We start from the raw sequence: 19,247 nt of genomic DNA, 5'->3' as shown, positions 1-19,247 counted from the left end.
AGTTATAAATATGACATGCAGCCTGAAGGAGAATGAGGAGAAAGATTTTCCGGTTTGACCAAAATAAAACTACAGTATTAGCCCTGAATGCCTGAGTCTGGTACTGCTCATCACCATCCCTACGATGAAGCATGTTGTTGGAAGCATTGTGCTATGGGTATGTTCTCAGCGGCAGGGACTGGGAAACTGGTCAGGATTTTGGGAAGGATGAATGTAGCAAAATACAGAGAGGTCCTTGAAGTAGACCCGATCCAGAGTTCACAGGACCTCAGACTGAGGTTGAAGATTCATCTTTCAGCACGACAACCCGAAACCACAGCTGAGACAATGCTGGATTTACTTTGGAACAAATCTGTTGTCCTTTAGTGGCCCTGTCAAGCATGGACTTGAACTTGAATAAACATCTGTGGGGAGGCCTAAAGACCGCAGTTCACTGACACTCCCCATTCCATCTGACACAGCTGAAGGTGATCTGCAAGGAAGGATGGGACATACTGCCCAGATCAAGGTGAGCTGGTACAAACGTACTCAAAATGACTTGAGTGTGTGATCACTGCTAAAGGTGCTTCTACAAAGGCCTGAATTAAGGATACTGAACACGTTTCAGTATTTTATTGTCATTAAATTCACAAATCTTGACTTTGTCTTAAGGTATTATGTAATACTTTATAGCAACCCCCCCCACACAGACACACAGAAAATCTATTAAAAAATTAAGACACAAAAAATGTGGAGAAAGTACACAGATTTAAATACTTTCTGAAGGCACTATAAGACGTTTTGTTGTTTCTTAAAATATTTGAATGGGAAAAGCAGTTTAGTTGAGTCAGTTCAACTGTAATGTTTGTGTACTATGAATTTCAGTGGCCTATTGGTTTTATTGATTACTAAATGGAAATGTGCATAAGAGTTTTTTGGATCACACAGTGTGTGTGGAGCAGTAGGCCAGTTAAACTCTTTACTAACTCTGGTTCCAATATGAGTAGGTAGACTTATATTAAACAGAAAAGTTGGCCTCAGTCGACGGATATATTATTATTTAATATAATCAGATTTTTAGGAAAGGATAATTTTTTTGCCCAAGTTACACTATTTGTAGATGCTATTATGAAGGTGAGAATGTGCTTTTACGCATCTAAGAAGCATGAGAAATATATTATTCTTGCACTGTTTATTGTGTTTACTCATGTGGATCCGAGAACTACAGTGGGGAGAACAAGTATTTGATGATTTTGCAGGTTTTCCTACTTACAAATCATGTAGAGTGCTGTCATGTTTATCATAGGTACACTTCAACTGTGAGAGATGGAATCTAAAACAAAAATCCAGAAAATCACATTGTATGATTTTTAAATAATCTATTTGCATTTTATTGCATGACATAAGTATTTGATCACCTACCAACCAGTAAGAATTCCAGCTCTCACAGACCTGTTAGTTTTTCTTTAAGAAGCCCTCCTGTTTCTTTAAGAAGCCCTCCACTCATTACCTGTATAAACTGCACCTGTTTGAACTCGTTACCTGTATAAAAGGCACCTGTCCACACACTCAATTAAACAGACTCTAACCTCTCCACAATGGCCAAGACCAGAGAGCTGTGTAAGGACATCAGGGATAAAATTGTAGACCTGCATGGGATGGGCTACAGGACAATAGGCAAGCAGCTTGGTGAGAAGGCAACAACTGTTGGCGCAATTATAAAAAAATGGAAGAAGTTCAAATGCTAATTAATTACTTAAAAATCATATAATCTAATTTTCTGGATTTTTGTTTTAGATTCTGTCACTCACAGTTGAAGAGTACATATGATAAAAATTACAGACTTCTACATGCTTTGTAAGTGGGAAAACCTGCAAAATCGGCAGTGTATCAAATACTTTTTTCTCCCCACTGTATAAGCAACTTTACAGCAATCGCACAAGGTAGGTACTTAACAGCTACTATGAGTATCAACTCTGTCCCTTTCCCCAAACAACCTTCTCCAAACTGCAAAGACCTCTACAGTATCATGCAGGAGTAGTCCTGTATAAGGGGTAACAACAGCCTCTGGATCTACTATTTGTTATTTGTATATAATTACAACTGCAGTAGGCTACAGACATGCATTTTCCTCTTTTGCTAGAATAACTTTATGTCGTACAGCCCTTTGTGTCACTGCCATACAGAGATCCCTGCAGCCCCACAAGGACTAGAAGTCCAGGAGATATGGGGGTTTATGCATCTATCAACTCAAAACATGCCCAGCCCAGAGTGTTCCAGGCTTAAAATGAACGCTGCTGGGATGGTGTGACTGAGATGACACTGTTCGCATCACTGTTTCCCCGAGGTGATGTGTGACCACTGTTGTGAACACAAGACTTAATAAAGACCTGTTTACATTAAGCTCCCTGTTGTAGAAACAGATGTCGTTGCCGCCAAAGAAGGGTAAAGGATACTCTGCACTCCATTACTGTATTGATTTGGTATTTTTTATTGGACATTCATCAGGAAGGGCCCTCTACTATTCTCCTTATTGGGCTGTAATGAGTCATAGTACTGTAGCCTTCTCCATTATCACCATCATCGTCCATCACTTTGACTGCTGTAGGTCACTGTGCCACTTATATGAATTGGTCTCACCTGCATCCCGAACACACGTAGAGAGCTCTGTGTAGAGGTTGTCTTCTGTATTATAAATAACGTAATAAACTAAAAAGCATAACATACAGACATTATAAGCAACCTGATGATTGGCTTGTTTTCTACCTCTGTACTGTGGGGTCAAACTGTGTCCCTGTGTCACACTAATATGTATACCTTCCTAAGGGCAGATTATGTCTCCATAAAATAACTCTGCTTCAACTCTGGTTGAAGGTTTTTAATTTATCAAGTCGTATTCCACATGTAATATCTGACCCCGAACCAGGGTCCCTGCACCCACTTGGACATGTCATATCTGACCCTGCACCCACTTGGACATTTCCTATTGGGAGCCTAGGATGGTTTGCCTCTATTTGAAAAGGGAGAATGATCCAGTGAAATATTCTGAACAGGCTTTGTGCTCCCTCTGCTGTTATGTTAAACACACTACAGAAACAGTTATGAAGAATTTAGTGTAAAACTTAAGAGATCGAAGACAATATACAAACACCTGAAGGCCCTATATTTACGATTCATTTATTTCCATTTTGTTTGTATTTTTGCAATTATAAAAGTAAATAACAAGCCAACATCTGCATGAACTTTGAGCCTGAAGAGAAACAGGATGACATTGTTCTTACTTTTCCACTGCCACTTCTCGCTTTTCATTTGCATATCAAAACAGCCTTACAACCCAACCATTATCTAATAAAGATAAAATCAGATTGAGCTCTGGCCTTTATTGTCCATGAATGGTTAACCAAAATATAAATTTCAGATCAATGATTAATAGTATCCTTCACATTCCTCGTGGGGATCGTTCTAATGTGGATAGAGAAGAGGATTTTCAGTCTGATTCAAAGTCCATCTTTGGGTTACTAGTGTCTATGGAAAAGCCACTTCTTTACGTTGTGGTGATGGGTGCAGCAACACCAAGGCCTGTGGGTTAGTGTTTTCCTTTTACATGTGCAGCGCGTTGGTAAAGGGTATGTGTACACAGTGTTTGTGTCTTTCAACCACACAGCTTGTTTCTCCTGTCTGGCTGAGCAGCTTGTGTTGCTGCTCAGTTGGCATCTCAGAGGCAGGTATGGACAGTTGCCATGGGCATGCCGTGGGCTGACTCTGTGGGCACGTCTGCCGCCTCCCCATGTCTGTACACCTCAGTGCCAGTCAGTGTGGGCCCCACTGGCAGAGCTATGGGAGAGAGAGACACGCATCAGACTGGCAGCAGACAGTCGTTACACGCAATGAGACAAAAATGGCTTTTACGAGAGCTCCATGACAGTGTTCTTACAGTACATTTAAGTTACATTTGATGAGCTAATCCCCTAAATAAAGACATAGATGATCACTTTGGTTGTAACATACGATAGAAGACAGACATCAACTTCGCTCAGCTGAGCTCAGAGCTGTGAGGACTGAGCCTGGAGACCCCGGCCCCTGTGGAGCTAGCCTGACTAGAGGGCCTGGCCCCTGTGGAGCTATCCTGATTAGTGGGCCTGGCCCCTTGTGGAGCTAGCCTGACTAGAGGGCCTGGCCCCTGTGGAGCTAGCCTGACTAGAGGGCCTGGCCCCTGTGGAGCTAGCCTGACTAGAGGGCCTGGCCCCTGAGGAGCTAGTCTGACTAGAGGGCCTGGCCCCTGTGGAGCTAGCCTGACTAGAGGGCCTGGCCCCTCTGGAGATAGCCTGACTGGAGGGCCTGGCCCCTGTGGAGCTAGCCTGATTAGTGGGCCTGGCCCCTGTGGAGCTAGCCTGACTAGTGGGCCTGGCCCCTGTGGAGCTAGCCTGACTAGAGGGCCTGGCCCCTGTGGAGCTAGCCTGACTAGAGGGCCTGGCCCCTGTGGAGCTAGCCTGACTAGAGGGCCTGGCCCCTGTGGAGCTAGCCTGACTGGAGGGCCTGGCCCTTGTGGAGCTAGCCTGACTGGAGGGCCTGGCCCTTGTGGAGCTAGCCTGACTGGAGGGCCTGGCCCTTGTGGAGCTAGCCAGACTGGAGGGCCTGGCCCCTGTGGAGCTAGCCTGACTGGAGGGCCTGGCCCCTGTGGTGCTAGCCTGACTGGAGGGCCTGGCCCCTGTGGAGCTAGCGTGACTAGAGGGCCTGGCCCCTGTGGAGCTAGCCTGATTAGTGGGCCTGGGCCCTGTGGAGCTAGCCTGACTAAAGGGCCTGGCCCCTGTGGAGCTAGCCTGACTAGAGGGCCTGGCCCCTGTGGAGCTAGCCTGACTAGAGGGCCTGGCCCCTGTGGAGCTAGCCTGACTAGAGGGCCTGGCCCCTGTGGAGCTAGCCTGACTAGAGGGCCTTACTCAGATACCCTCCTTCCACAGCTGGAGCACCAAGAGGCTGGCAAGCCAGGTTATTACAGAGGAGAGAACCCTGCCACTTGGCATCGGAACGACATCACAGTGAAGCAAACCTATTGACTCAGACAGGAAACCAGAGTCTGAGGTTTCACACACCTGTTGGCCTCCATTACAGGTGTGAATATGTGTTATTGTATAGTGTGTAAGGAGTGTTAGTGTGTGTTAGTGTGTAGTGTGGGCATTTCAGGTGCCATTCAAGGCTAAGGCTATGACTATGATGTATTTTCTTGTTCTAGCTAGTGCATATTGCTACAGAGTGCACCACACATTGACTTGTCTGTGGAGTAATTAGCGGGTTCTCACAGCTAGGGACAGGTAGGATGACAGATGTAAAGTTGTTGGGCAATCCAACGTGGCCTCCTAGTAGGTCCTGAGACAGTGCGTGAGCTTGGGGTACATGGAATGCCATTGCCTCTGAGTTTGAACCTGCGGAAGACCAGAGAAGTAAACTAGCACACTACTATACTGACCCAGTTATTATCACAGCTCAAGGATTACCCTCAACAATACTTACCCCAAATTATTCATGACAGCTCACCATGAAACAGTATGATACTGCTACCTAATGGCCTAATGGCTCTGGCATGTATATGTGCTTGTTTTGCACTCAGATGCGAGTGGACAAATAGCACCTTGATGGGATTAGCGATTTTGTCTCAGCAGACAACTCTCGTTGACTTTTACTGGAGATTTCTTCTCCCGTATTCTGATTGGCTCAGAGCAGGCATCCAGCGATTCAACAAGACAAACGCTAACCAGCGGACAACAGCCTTGGGTGTTCATCAAAACACAGTTAGCAGTTGGAGGTAAATTGAGCACCAATTGAGTGGTCGAAAGGTCTACAATCGCTGCAGCGTGCCACGGCCTTAATATAAACCGCTTAGCGTTTTTTCTTGTTAAAAAATCTGATTGTCTACACAAAGTTTCCTGCTGAAAAGTGGGCAGCCCATTGCTATTCGGAAACAAAGGTGCTAATTGCTCTTGGGTCTGAGAGTAAACCAAGCGCCTACATGCGCCCGACCCAGACATAATGCACAGATTAGATTATGGCAATTGAAAATGGAAACTATTGAAACCTCCTTAATAGCACTAGCCAACCCAACCCCATACCCACAACTGGCCGAAGAAATTCTTCCAGTAAGAGGCAAACTAATGCTGAATATTGAAACCATCTCTCCAATCAGGGATAGTTGAAAATGTCTGTTAATAAACCACTTTAAAATAAACCACTCTTTGACCCAGAGAATCTTTAGAACATTTGGCAAACCTCAAAACATCTATTCCAAATCTCATTCACTCTAAAATGAACTGTAATCCAACAGCTGACATTGTTTTAAAACTCCAAGAGTATCTTTGAAACCTACCAATCTGGTTTAAGACCACTACACAGCAATCAAACTATAAAAGTGATATCTGACACAATGTAAAAACACTCCAAGGTCATATCACTATTCTTGCACTTTTAGATGTTTGCCTTTGATGCTATTTCATGACATTATCCTCTACACAACTGTGGTTTTATTTGGAAGGATGACACTTGATGCCAGGTTTGTGTCAAAGACACATTTTTTACAGTAAGTGGATCACAATGGCAATTGCCACATGACACCTTCTAAGGTAGTGTGAACCATTACTTCCCCCATGACTAGTGATGTCTCACTGGGTTTGTGTTGGAGTGGAATGAGCAGTGGCGTAGGAAGTCTGTTAAGTCTTTACAGCTCCAGGAACAGTATCCGAAAAAAAACTTTCATTGGGACATTAAAAACATCTCACACTGACACCGAAACAATTATATTACCGGCAACAGCACTTGTTCGACAGAGAGCCCCGTGTTAGTTACCAGGTAAAACACATTGTCAGTCAGTCTATACGCCTTCCAGGTCAGTGGTCTGGCCAAAGAGCTGCATGCACATGTGTGTAGCCTTTTGATGCATTGAGAGCAACTCATTGCTAGTGTGAATCGAATGTTGTTTTTACATTTTATGTCAATGTTATTTAAACGTATTTGTGTTTGCGACAGTTTCTGTATTCTAAATGCAGTCTTTATTGGTGTGGCTTAGGTTGGTCGAGCAGTCTAAGCAAATACCTCCAGTGCACATATACTCATGCAGCTTTTGGTTCAAAGCAGTCCCACAGCTCTTTCAAAAACTCCCCTCTACCTTTCCCACATGTGTATCAATAAAGCATAAAATGCTTGAAAAATCTCTAAGAACAGTTGGTCGGTCTACAAATCGCACCTTTCTGCTATTCAGCTGAGCGATAATTCCTTGGAACATTCCAAGGTTGAACTTGACGTTCCTCAAGGTTAGGTGTGTGGACCCCATTTGTTTTCACTGTACATGTGGTACCTTGGTAATATAATCTGTAAGTATAACATGCACTTTCATAGCTGTGCTGATGGCACCCAGTTGTACTTATAAGCCATATGATACTTCAGTCAGTCCGGCTTGAGAAATGCATCCCAGATGTTAAACATTGGATGACAACCAACTTGTTGCTTATAAAACCCTGACGAGACAGAAATTATCCTATTTGGCCACGAAAAACCCTACAATTCATCCAACCTCACGGCTAACATTGATATTTGCCCCGTCAAACCAAAATTGGTTGATCAAAACTTTTGTGTAACCTTCGGGGCTGGTCGAACCTTTAAAAACAACATGAAATCAACATCTAGATCAACATACTTTCATCTCAGGATACATTATCTATCAGCCAGATGCAGAAACATTGGTCCATGAACTTTTGTCTTCTCAAGTAGACAAATGGCATAGCCCTGCAGTGCCATTTAATTTAGAAAGACCTACCCTTTTTAGCCGGGTGCTCAGAGTACACATCTTCTGTGTTTTTATGTCTTGTTAGCTTCCTGTTTATTTCTTGTGTAAAGTTTTATTATACTAAATGTAGTCTGTATCGCACTATAACATTTGATTTGGTGATTCTACCCCCCCCCCTCCCAGAAGCGTACCATGCCCTGTGCGTTGTTCCAGGGTCCCGGCCACCCTCTCCCCTAGCAGCATCTCTTGTAGCAGGCTGTCCACGCTGGCCTCTCCCAGGATCCTGGCCAGCTGCAGGGACTCCACCATCTGCCAGGCCACACTCTGCAGGGGGGACAGGATCAGCAGCAGTTCCCCGAAACGCCCCCGCTGCTCACAGGTGGCCTGGTCCAGTAATACCTGGGCCTGGAAACGCAACCTCCGCACTGTCTGAGGGGCCTCCAGCCCTGGGCAATCTGAGAGACAGTGGGAGAAGGGTAGTGTGATAGACATGTACACTGCAGTCCTAACTCTGACAGTTGGAGGGACCAGGGCCAGGGCACTGAATTGCAATGCAGGGCTCAAGCCCCAGGAACCCCTGTTGTTAACATTAGGGGCCACCTGGCTGTTGGGGGGAAATCACATGAAAGCAGATATTTAGAATGCAAATGCTTGAAAATTGTAAGCATTTATTTAATTTCAAAATATACATGTACAGTTCATCCTGATCCTGGGGACCCCAATGAGTGAACGTTTTTGTTTTTGCCCAAGCACTCACTCATCTGATTCAAATTAAAGACTTGATGATAGGTGGATTACATCAATAAGGTGCTAGGGCAAAAACAAAAACATGCACTCTTTGGTGTCCCAGGACCAGGATTGGAAAACACTTTAATAGCAACACCATATCCCTAAAACTGCCTTATGACACAATGTGAAGAGAATTTTAGATAGCTATAAAACAGCACATTGTTCCCTGCTCTATGGCACAAAGCAGAGAGTTGCAGGAAATGTGCTTTATGATAGTCCATGGAGTGACAGGGTTCCAGAGAGAGACAGTATTACAGTATTCTTATACAGACAGACCGAGTGAAGCCAATGAGAGACCAGCAACTGAAATAAAGCAGGATATAGACTGATAATCAACTGGAGATGAGAGGGAAAAAACTCGTAATGCCTGAGAGAGATTATAGGTTCATAGGTTTGCTGGAAGCACACTATGCAATATTGCTTTTTAATATGTTAATAAATGCATTATGTGCTGCTAAATTTAGATGAAAATACTTGAAAAGGGTTGGGTCACGGCAGCAGAGCTGGGTCAGGGAGGACAGACCTGAACACACATGCGTTGTGTTTATTTCTATAGGTAGTTAGTCATCGGTGTCAGACTGTGCCTGCTGTTGCTAGGTGTTGCTGTGCCAGTTTGGCCAGTCAGTCTTTCAGACCGGAGGCCTGGCTCTGTTGCTGTAATCACAGTTCCAGGCCAACACGCTGTAGCCCAGCAGCCAGTCACCTCTCCCTGCCAGGGCCAGGACCTCACCCACATATTAATAGTTTCTCCTCGGAACAGGATGAAACCAGATCGCCAGGCCAGGACAAACCAACAGGGTGCCAAGAGCAGAGCACAGAGAGACCATGGAGAGAACAACTGCGACACAAACAGAGTCTCTAGCTATGTCCGAGAACTGAGGGTGAGACAGAGATGGGGAGAGGACAGATGTGGGGAGATAAGGAATAGGAAGGGTTGGCTGTCAGTGCCCATGACTGACTGACCAGGTGCGAAGAAAACAATGGTTTTGATGCAGGCAAACTCGCTGTCAGTGATGTCCAGCTCTCTCAAAGGCTTGACCAGCTCCTCCAGGATCCGGGCTGCCACCCTAGAGATCTCTATCTCAGGGCCACTCACTGGGATCACAAAGTCATTACCTGAAAAATAATCCCCATATCCGCATAGTTACAGCTTAAATATTCATTATTCTTCCTATATCAATACACACTTAATGACAAAAGAAAAACAGTACAGAGAATATGAAGCATTGAGTAAGTACCATTTTCATTAGGTGCTCTATGTGTAAACAACAGAGAGCAAATGAGATCTACAGTATGTATTACCCAGGAGGATGATTTCGTTGTAAGGAAGGGAACGGCGAGTCACCCCTAGGATAAGGTGTTCAGCAGAATGGGCTCGTAACAGGGAAACCTGCCGGCAGCCAAGACACAACACAAAGCTGCCATTACAAACTGCCCTCCGTGCAATTGGAGTGTTCGAACAGCCTGTGATCCAAATCCGAGTCCAAAACAGCTGGGCTGTATGAGGCCACCTGCTTAGACAGGCGCAGTTCACGCGTCATGCAGGCTCTCATCCATATTTGCATACCCTGTCATCCACAGGGAGGCTGCAGAACTCTGGGATGCGCTTTGCCCACTCCACCAGCAGGAGGAGCTGCTGCTTCATGGAGTCACACACATCCCCCACGCCCGCAATCTTCTTGGCGTTGATGTCACAGCTCATAGGCGAGGTCAGGGCTGCGAACTGAGAGTGGCAGACATTGATGAGAGGTTCCACAGTGGCTCTAGGTGTCAGTGTAATGTGGGAATGGAGCGCATTGGATGAGACGAACGGGGCAGTGGGGATGGGTGAGATGATGGGTGCTCAGACAGTCATGAACAGCTGAGCAAGTACAGGCAGGCATGGTATTGAGTGAGGGAAAGGTAACATGACAGAATGATGGTAATAAAGAGTATACTGGTTTGTGATACATGTTGGATGTGTATCACTGGGCCTGTCTCAGACACGAGGCTGTTGAATAGCGATCACTGCCCCTTCAGCACACATCTTACTTCGGGGAGACATTGTATGAAAACTAGACTGCGAAGGAAAACAGCCGGGCCTCATTTTGTGGTTCATTTGTCAATCATCCAATTAATTTCTGCGGCATTCCTTTCACATGCAAAAAGGATATCTGGTTGTTATTATGCATTTGAAGCCAACTGAACACTGGCACACAATCCAAGCCCAGACACTGCAATTAAATAGGACCGCTGTGATCAGATGAGAGGCTCTCTGGGCAATTTTGCCGTTTCTGAGAAGTAACTGAATCCAGCCTGCAGCTAGAATCTCCGGGGGACCCTAATGGCCGGCCGTCTAAAGTGCAGTCTCTATCCTCTCCATCTCTGGCCTTTATCTGCCACTTACGTGTTCCTGAGAAACAGATAAGGGGCTCTACTCTGGGCTGGATGGGAAATGGAAGGCTCTGCAGCACTTTGTGGCTGTGAATAGGGAGAGGTTTTATAGTGACAGTCTCTTACCTGATGCGTGCCGGCCTCTGCCTGTAGCAGCACACTAATGGACAGAGTACCCAGGCCGTGTCCCTCTCCTCTGCGGCTGCTGATGCGGTCTCGCTCATTCTGCACGGCTGGAATGGAGAACAGGAATTAGGGCAGTTCCGTCAGAAAAGACCTAGGATTTCTTCAGGTCACAGCTTAACGTGGATGGTGTATTCTCTAAAGTCTAGGAGACACTATGTAAATACTGTGTAATATTGACACATATCCGGTAGGGGCTATAAGAGAACAAATGACACTTGGTTAGGTTTCCACCGGCATATAAAGAAACATATCTTTAATATTGATTCTGGTTATACCAACATATTAAACACGACTGTAAGAAGGCCAAGGGAAGTGTTAAGAGAGACTGACAGGTGGTCTCCTGGTGACCTCTGAGTCTGTATCATTAAAATGGACGGTCTGAGAGCAATCAGTCACCACAGTTGTCCTCTCAGCAGCCAATCAGGCCCCTATTAATCAAACTGGAGCGGCAGGGACAGAGAGCAAGAGTGTCCTCTGCTCGGGAGATATGCCACTGGGTGATGTCACGAAGGAGTCCTCTAAAGAGCGTCAGTGAAGTGAAACATCTGAGACGGCTACAGACATTCAGCAATGAGAATAAAAGCTCTGTGATGAGCGTCGGGCAAAAAACGGGTACAAAAAATTACGGTTGATAAATGTGCAGATGGAAGACATTAGACCAAAGGCTGGGACACCGTTTCAAAATAGCATGTTCTGCCTTTTCGTGGCATGTGTTTGCTTTTTATAAAATGTTATTTCAGTGGTCTGCAAAAATAAATATGGAAAATGTTTGAATCTCTCTTCCTGATGATCACTAAGGGGGCTCAGCTTCAGTTTATCTCTTAGGTAACATTCCCCTGGACCCACGGCTCAGCAGAGAGAAGCACGTCTGTCTTGAAAAAGGCAGAGCAAATATTTGCCTATACTCAGCCATGTTAATTATTCATGTGAGGGGCCATTCATGGCTCCTCTAATCCTGTCTCTCTCTCCTGGTTATCTGTGGCAGCCAGTGAAAGATAAGGGCTGCATTGCATTGCAAACAGCCACTCACTCAGTGTTGCTCAAGAGACAGGCATGTTGATCTTGTTGCTTCTCCCCCACATTGAGTGGTGCAGAGGCCCGGCTCCATTCCCTGCCTCAGCCTTACTGCCCACCACTGCCCGGTCTGCCTGCCACCCTCAGGGCCCCCCTTGGTGCTCTACATGGTTATGCAATGTGGGTAAATATTGTGATTTGTCAACTTGCATGTGTGCTCAAAACTTGTTAAGATTCACTGTGCATGTGTTGGCAGGCTTGAAAAAAATCTCTTGAAGTAATAATAAGATAATTGTGTTATTACTATACAGTACGTCCAATCAGGTCATGTTACAACCTCACGCTCACCTTCTTTCCTCATGCCCGCTCTGAAACATTTCCGAAGCCTGCAGTAACGGCATTGGTTCCTCTTGTCTTTGTCCACAACACACTGTCTGCTGAACCTATCAACTCACATGCACATGTACAACAAGACTTCAGAGTGTAGTAACATTCGGTAACATGTAATCACACACAAGGATGACACATTTACATTTTAATCATTCAGCAGAAGCTCTTTTCCAGGGCAAGTTAAAGATGTAAGTGAATACATTTTAAAAGAGCTAGGTGAAACAAACACACAGTTTATTTGTAAGTGCGTTCTAATCAATCAAAGGTCAATGCTGGAAAGAAGACCTTACAAATAATAAACATGAAACATAAAATGTTAACAAAATATAACAGACAGAGGCAGGTAGCTCTGTAGGCTTCAGTTAATGTGATGCCTTCAAATCAGTGCTGCACAATTTTGGTGTGTGTCTGAGTGAATACATGCACAGACAGGATCCTAGCACTTAGTCTGACACATACAGACACCTTTCATAGAAACCTGGGAATACAACTCCTGTATTGTCCACACAGTGAGCTTATTCTGATGTCTCATGTAATAGAGAAAAAACCATCTGACATTGGCGTGTTCAATCACTGGATTAAAATTATTATTGTCTCCTTGACTGAGACTATGATGAGAGGCCTTTCATTCACAGCCAATGCAACTTTTATACTTATGCTTATACAGCTCTGGAACAAAATAAGAGACCACTGCAAAATTATCAGTTTCTCTGGTTTTACTAATCATAGGTATGTGTTTGAGTAAAATTAACAGTTTTGTTTTATTCCATAAACTACTGACAACACTCCCAACCCCCCCCCCCCCCCCCCAAAAAAAAAAGTCATTTAGAGTATTTATTTGTAGAAAATAACAACTGGTCAAAATAACCAAATAAATATGCATTGTTTTCAGACCTCAAATAATGCAAAGAAAACAAATTCATATTCATTTTTCAACAATAAAATACTCATGTTTTAACTTACTAAGATTTCAGAAATCAATATTTGGTGCAATAACCCTGATTTTTAATCACAGCTTTCATGCATCTTGGCATGCACTCCACCAGTCTGTCACATTGCTGTTGGGTGACTTATGCCACTCCTGGCACAAAAATTCAAGTAGCTTAACTTTGTTTGATTGCTTGTGGCATGGAGCATTGTCCTGCTGGAAAAACAAATTCTCAGAGTTGGGGAACATTGTCAACATTCTTCCAGGATAACCTTGTACTTGGCTTGATTCATACATCCTTCACCAAGACAGATCTGCCCGATTTCAGCCTTGCTGAAGCATCTCCAGATCATCACAGATCCTTCAGCAAATTTCAAAGTGGGTGCGAGACACTGTGGCTTTTAGGCCTCTCCAGGTCTCCGTTTAACCATTAGATGACCAGGTGTTGGGCAAAGCCTGCCCCTAGGAGCCTGTTTTAAACCGTCCTCACTGTGCTATTCACCCCAGCTGCTGTTTGCCGTTCTTTTTGTAGGTCACTTGATGTCATCCTACGGTTGTTGAGTGACATTCGAATTAGTTGACAGTCATCTCGGTCAGTGGACAGTCGTTTTTGTCCTCTGCCAGTCTGTAGCTTTATTGTCCCCAATGTCTGTTTCTTAACCTTGTTCTTATGAACCGCCGTCTTTGACCTTTTCAGGATGGAAGCAACCTGACGCTCACTGTATCCCTCTGCCAGTAAAGCCAGAATTGAACCTTTTTTTCCTCACTCAAAGCTTTTCTTTTCAACTCATTTCATGACTCATTGTCATGCTGAATAGTTATTTTTTTATTCAAATGACCTTTGAGGTACTACTTGCACTGTTTTTACCATCCAGCTGATCCTATTGCAAGAGGATAGTGATGAGCACAGCAGTGGTTTGTTATACTTACTTGTTAAATTAGATTTGGTTCAGGTAATCACCTAATCAGTACCTCATTAAGTAAAATGAGGTGTGCCTTTGTTGGAATTTAACAGACACTGGAATGGCTGTCATACATGTAGAGATGCTAATTTGGTCTCTTATTTTTTTCCAGAGCTGTATATTTGACAACTGTATGGAAATGATTGAAAACCGAACCACCAGAAAAGGTAATCAGCGATTGAAATGGAAGTTGAACATTGTCACTGAAATTACCAGAATTTCAACTACGTCTTTTTTGTGATTGGCATTGAAATTACTTTAGTCCCAAACAGAAAAAAATACATGAATCTCATGTGATCTTGTTTGTGATCACATACAAAATGCCAGTATCCCAGATTCCATGAAATGTGCACACGTGAAACCATGTGCTTGACGTAACAACTTCACATGTGAAATGCATGTGTTTGTTCCCCAAAAGGATGTTCGAGACAGAAATATAAGACATTGGCCTGAAGAATAATTTGATCTGCGCTACTAACAAAACCTTGGTGGTATCTCAAACAACACCTCTTTAGTGAAGTAACGTATATGTTGATGAGATGAAAGGTTGTGAGGTTCATGGGAATAAGGTGTCATGAGACCTGGTTCTCAGTGACCTTTGTGATTACGGGTTTCACCTGCAGGTGTACGCGTGGTTCTTCCTGACGCTCCTCCGGAAGAAGCCCTTGCAGCCATCACAGCTGGACGCCCCGTAGTGTTTACCTGTTGCCCTGTCTGCACAAATGGAACACACAGTCCCATTGGTCTGAGGCAGCAGAGAGGGAGGGTCCGGTATCACTGACTCTGTAAATCACAAGAGAACCGTTGAGATTCGGACACGACAGAACACTGTAGGTCCCAAAAGCCGGGGTTCCTGACTATCTTTCCCCTTGGCCCCCTCGCATTCCTCTTTGTTAGCCTATATTTGAGTACATTCTGTCCAAAGGTAAAGTATGACAGAAATTGAACCTTTACATTTAGGGGAAAAAATTCAAAGAAAATTTGAATTCTTAGTTAATAAATAAATATTCTTCTCAAAAGCATGTCACAATCATTGGCGCCCACATAAATACTTATGAACCAAATCTAATGGAAGTATTTTTCCATTTTTCAGAGCCTTTTTTACTCATCTTTACTAAGGGTGACAATAATTCTGGAGGGCAATGGATGTGCTCTGCATATAGATGTAATGTATTTTGTCCATTTATGTGCTTCTAGAACCCCAACTACACCTAGTCCAACGCTTGTTATGGGTAAATGTACTTATAAAAGTAAATCCTGATTAAATACATCACCAGCATTAGTGAGTAAGTCTAACGACATGGTGGTGAAAAAAAGAAAATGATCAAAAATTTGTCTAACTTCTGGATACCTATCTCTTAAATATCTCTATCATTTATGAATTTCGTTTTCCACACTCTGTTTATGTTTTTATGTTTAACTCTTTCTAAAATATAAGAAAGAAATCTTAAAATAACAAATCGTTGTTATTTTCAATACTTTATATATGAAGTTTTGTTGATACCTACAAGGGGTTTCAAATACCAATTCAAACTGCGCCCTCAAGGATGGGAACTGCTTTACTACAGTATGGGTTGAACTACTATAACTGGTGACACTTGGGACAGACATGCAACAATGTCTATTACTGAATTAACTTGGGCTACCATTACAGAGATCGTGGATACCATTCTGAGATTCATCTATAGTGGTTTAGTAGGACAATGCTTTTATAGGAGCCTGCATTGTAAGTACACATCTCAGAGCCGCACGAACAAGAACTACAGATGTATGCAGAAAGCAGATAACTCATCAGTGTCACCGCTGCGTGATAATCAGATAAGCCCGATTAGAGAGCAAATAATTAATTAGCGCCATCATCAGCTAAGGCGATTAACGATTTCCTTTGTGAAGAGAAATAACCTTATAACTTTGCACGACAGAAATATTTTGGTTCTGAGCTCATACATTTGTTTATAAAGCGCTATAAGGTGGTTTATAAGGCTGTCTTATTCCCCAGGCTTGGGTTTTGGAGGGGTAATAAAGACAGGGTTATAGGCATAGATCTCACAGCTGTATGGGGTTGCCAGGCTCACAAGCCCTCAAAGGACAACTGCTGTTTATTACTCAGAGGAAGCGGAAACTCCCCATTTAATTAAAGCAGTTTCAGGTCAGTTGCAGAGCCAAAGTCCACAGCCATTTTCGGTCTAATTTTACACTGGAAGCTTGCTTTTAATTCAATTTTCCTCTATGTTGCTCTAAATTGTGTCCTGTCAGTTTTTCGATCGCTGAATGATTCTCTCTTAAAACCACTGACCGTCAAATATACTCTGTGGATATAGTGTTTGCGTGTTCGTAGGGACAATGCCCCCAGGCTGTAATGTATGTAAATTGCACACTTAGAGCTAGGAGACTGAGCAGCCAGGGATTACAATTTAACACGGAGAATGCTTTTTGTGGTCAAAGATCAGTTAGATTGAATTAAGAGATTAGAATATATCTACCATAGAGCTATCTACCTTGGAAAGCAGTCTGCTGGTGAAGCATCTCCTTAAAAGTGCCAAAAACAACCTGATTCAGCAGAACAGACACCTATTGATAATGATGAGTAAATGTGATTATGAGGGAAGGCAAAGGAGGGAGGTGTTTGCGGGGAGTAATGATGGTTGTATTTGCAGTATTTTGTGAAAGGAGAGCATGGGCAGATTTTAGTGCAAATGCTAAGAGAAAAAAAAAGCTTCATAAATTCCTCTGTGGATGGGAGTACTTTTTCATTTCAATTTTTTTCAAGAACTATGTCTCTTTATATAAGCCAGTAACACATTTTTAGAAGCTAACAAGGTCTACTCATGAATTCAAACCTATGAAAGTGAATGAATATTCAATAGGGACAGGATTTGTTTTACTATTTGGATGTTATTTGAATATCATAGCATACAAAAAACACTTTCATATGTCAGACTCCTACTTTAGAAAATGCTAATTTATTTGAATAAAGCACAATATTTTGAATAAAGCACAATATAAAATAAAGTTCTATTTACCCATGCTGCTTCATCTAGAGTGGCGGATTAGCACACATTACGTTAATTAGTTATTTTGTCTTCAGAATTGCAAGGACCTTGCAAGGACATTAAACCTTTTGTACAGACCTTTTATAAAACAACGATTATTTGATTATGAGGTGTTTGGCAACAATTATGGAGTGTATATACCACTTTTAATTTATAATCCACACTGTTTCATTAAAGAAACACTTAAAGAAGTATATCTATCATTTTAACGTCAACTTATTTTCACATTTACCTAAACTGTTGTTTGATATCCCAAGACAGATTTTATTCTGTATCTCACATATTTATATACTTTACAGGCATCTTGTATGTCATTTGCAACTAAAAGCCCATTCAATACACACATATTTCTGAATGACCTTACTATTACAAATATCCACCTTGGATTTTTGTTATGTTCAAGACATTTGAAAACACATATACTATATGTAATTATACTGATGTGGGTTATATTATACGTCTCATAATAACAATAAATCACAAGTGATTATGACAACAGTACGATTGTAAATGTGTTATTTGTCATAATTGAATAATGAAATGTTTTATGATTTTGTGTTATGTGTTGGCCTTTTAATGACTGAAAAAATAACAAGAAATATCAGATTTGATAATTTTTTAGGAGTTTGAAAACTGTCTTGGTAATGATCATTTCCGTGTTGGCAGTTGTGGAAATTAGAGTAAATGTTAAAGAATCATAACAGTTAACTGAATAAATGACACCTCTCTATTTAAATAAAAAAACGGTTTTAATGAAATGACCCACCTGTATCTATGGGAAACACTCTGAGGTTATCAAACTCCAGCATGGTGTAGGAGGGGTCAAGGGTGGAGCTGTAGTCAGTGGAGTTGAGATCCAGCACAGTCCCAGACAGTTTCATGGTTCTGGTCACTTCTTCAGGAGGCCACACCCGGCCTAAAACAATAGTCTGATTATGAGCCACCAGGCCAGACTGTTGCAAGACCTTCCTCTTCTGGTCACCACTCCAAAACGGCCCACTTTTTCACCACTGTCATTCCATTCCTTTTTTGTGTCTTCCTGATCGTCCAGCTCAGGTAAGTCAATACTGTATGTTCTGTGTAGCTCCACTTTCCCTCCTCCCAGTCCCAGGCCTCCACAGTCTTGACGTCTTTCCTGAGCTGATGTTTTCCTTGGCCCAGTGAAACAGGTATACCATTTAGATTCTTCCTTTACTCATCCCATTATTCTTGGCTGACTGTTCTTAGCTGGGTTGTATAAAAAAAACTAGCCATCCAGTGTATATTTAGCCGGTAGCTAATGTTCCAGGATGGATCTCAAACGGCCTTCCAAAGGAGGGAATGACAGACACACTGAGAATTGTCCCACTCTCTTTGGGACTCTTATCAGAGTAGAGACTATTAAAGGGGAGGGTTAAGAGGCAGGTAAACATGACTCACTCGGAAGAGCAAAAGCAGCTCATATAGTTAACTTGACAGACAATACAGTCAAGGATCTATGCTATCTTAACAATTTCTACATATCAGGAAACAAGGGCAGCAGAAACAAAAGTATATGAGCAGATCAAAGGTCAGCCTTCCAGTGAGTTATCAGTCATTCCAGGTCAGTTTAAAATGTCCAAGCTATTTCAAAAATTACTGATCAATATTTGGTATTTCTTATTTCGGTAGACTTCAATAGATGCAGTATATAAAACCAAATTCCCAAGTCAAAGTTTCATTTTAATTGGAAGAGAAGGAACGTGCTGGGTTTTATCACAGGGAGCCGTGTCAGACAGTTCATTCGGTCTGCACTCTGTTTCATAATGGGGAGGGGCTTCTGT

At 42.8% G+C, this 19,247-nt stretch overlaps 1 protein-coding gene across 2 annotated transcripts; it reads right to left on the bottom strand.

Moving 5' to 3' along the window:
- Positions 1-3,140: 3,140 nt before the first annotated feature.
- hnf4b (hepatic nuclear factor 4, beta) lies at positions 3,141-18,909 on the bottom strand. Of its 2 annotated transcripts, XM_010880710.4 has the most exons (10): positions 18,212-18,905; positions 15,010-15,175; positions 12,461-12,555; positions 11,039-11,145; positions 10,107-10,262; positions 9,842-9,929; positions 9,503-9,655; positions 7,942-8,205; positions 5,277-5,399; positions 3,141-3,813 (listed from the first exon to the last, which is right to left on the bottom strand). In XM_010880710.4, the coding sequence occupies exons 1-10, from the start codon at positions 18,324-18,326 to the stop codon at positions 3,695-3,697; spliced, it is 1,386 nt and encodes a 461-aa protein (XP_010879012.1). In that variant the 5' UTR covers positions 18,327-18,905; the 3' UTR covers positions 3,141-3,694. The 2 variants fall into 2 exon arrangements, with proteins under 2 accessions (XP_010879012.1, XP_010879020.1); XM_010880718.4 differs by lacking the exon at positions 5,277-5,399 and having other exon boundaries at positions 18,212-18,909.
- Between the last annotated feature and the right edge of the window lie 338 nt (positions 18,910-19,247).

Source organism: Esox lucius, chromosome 2 (assembly GCF_011004845.1).
Source record: "Esox lucius isolate fEsoLuc1 chromosome 2, fEsoLuc1.pri, whole genome shotgun sequence".
NCBI classification, from domain to species: domain Eukaryota; kingdom Metazoa; phylum Chordata; class Actinopteri; order Esociformes; family Esocidae; genus Esox; species Esox lucius.
Note: the sequence above shows the minus strand (reverse complement) of the source record. Positions and strands in the feature narration are given on the sequence as shown.

Bases quoted from the DNA above. Each gene is read 5' to 3' on its own strand.
- hnf4b (XM_010880710.4), bottom strand. From the start codon at position 18,326: ATGAAACTGTCTGGGACTGTGCTGGATCTCAACTCCACTGACTACAGC. The intron at 9,930-10,106 runs GTATGCAAATAT...GGCTGCCGGCAG, and splicing joins GCCTCCCTGTGGATGACAGG to GTTTCCCTGTTACGAGCCCA. The intron at 5,400-7,941 runs GTACGCTTCTGG...GGTCTTCCGCAG, and splicing joins GGAACAACGCACAGGGCATG to GTTCAAACTCAGAGGCAATG.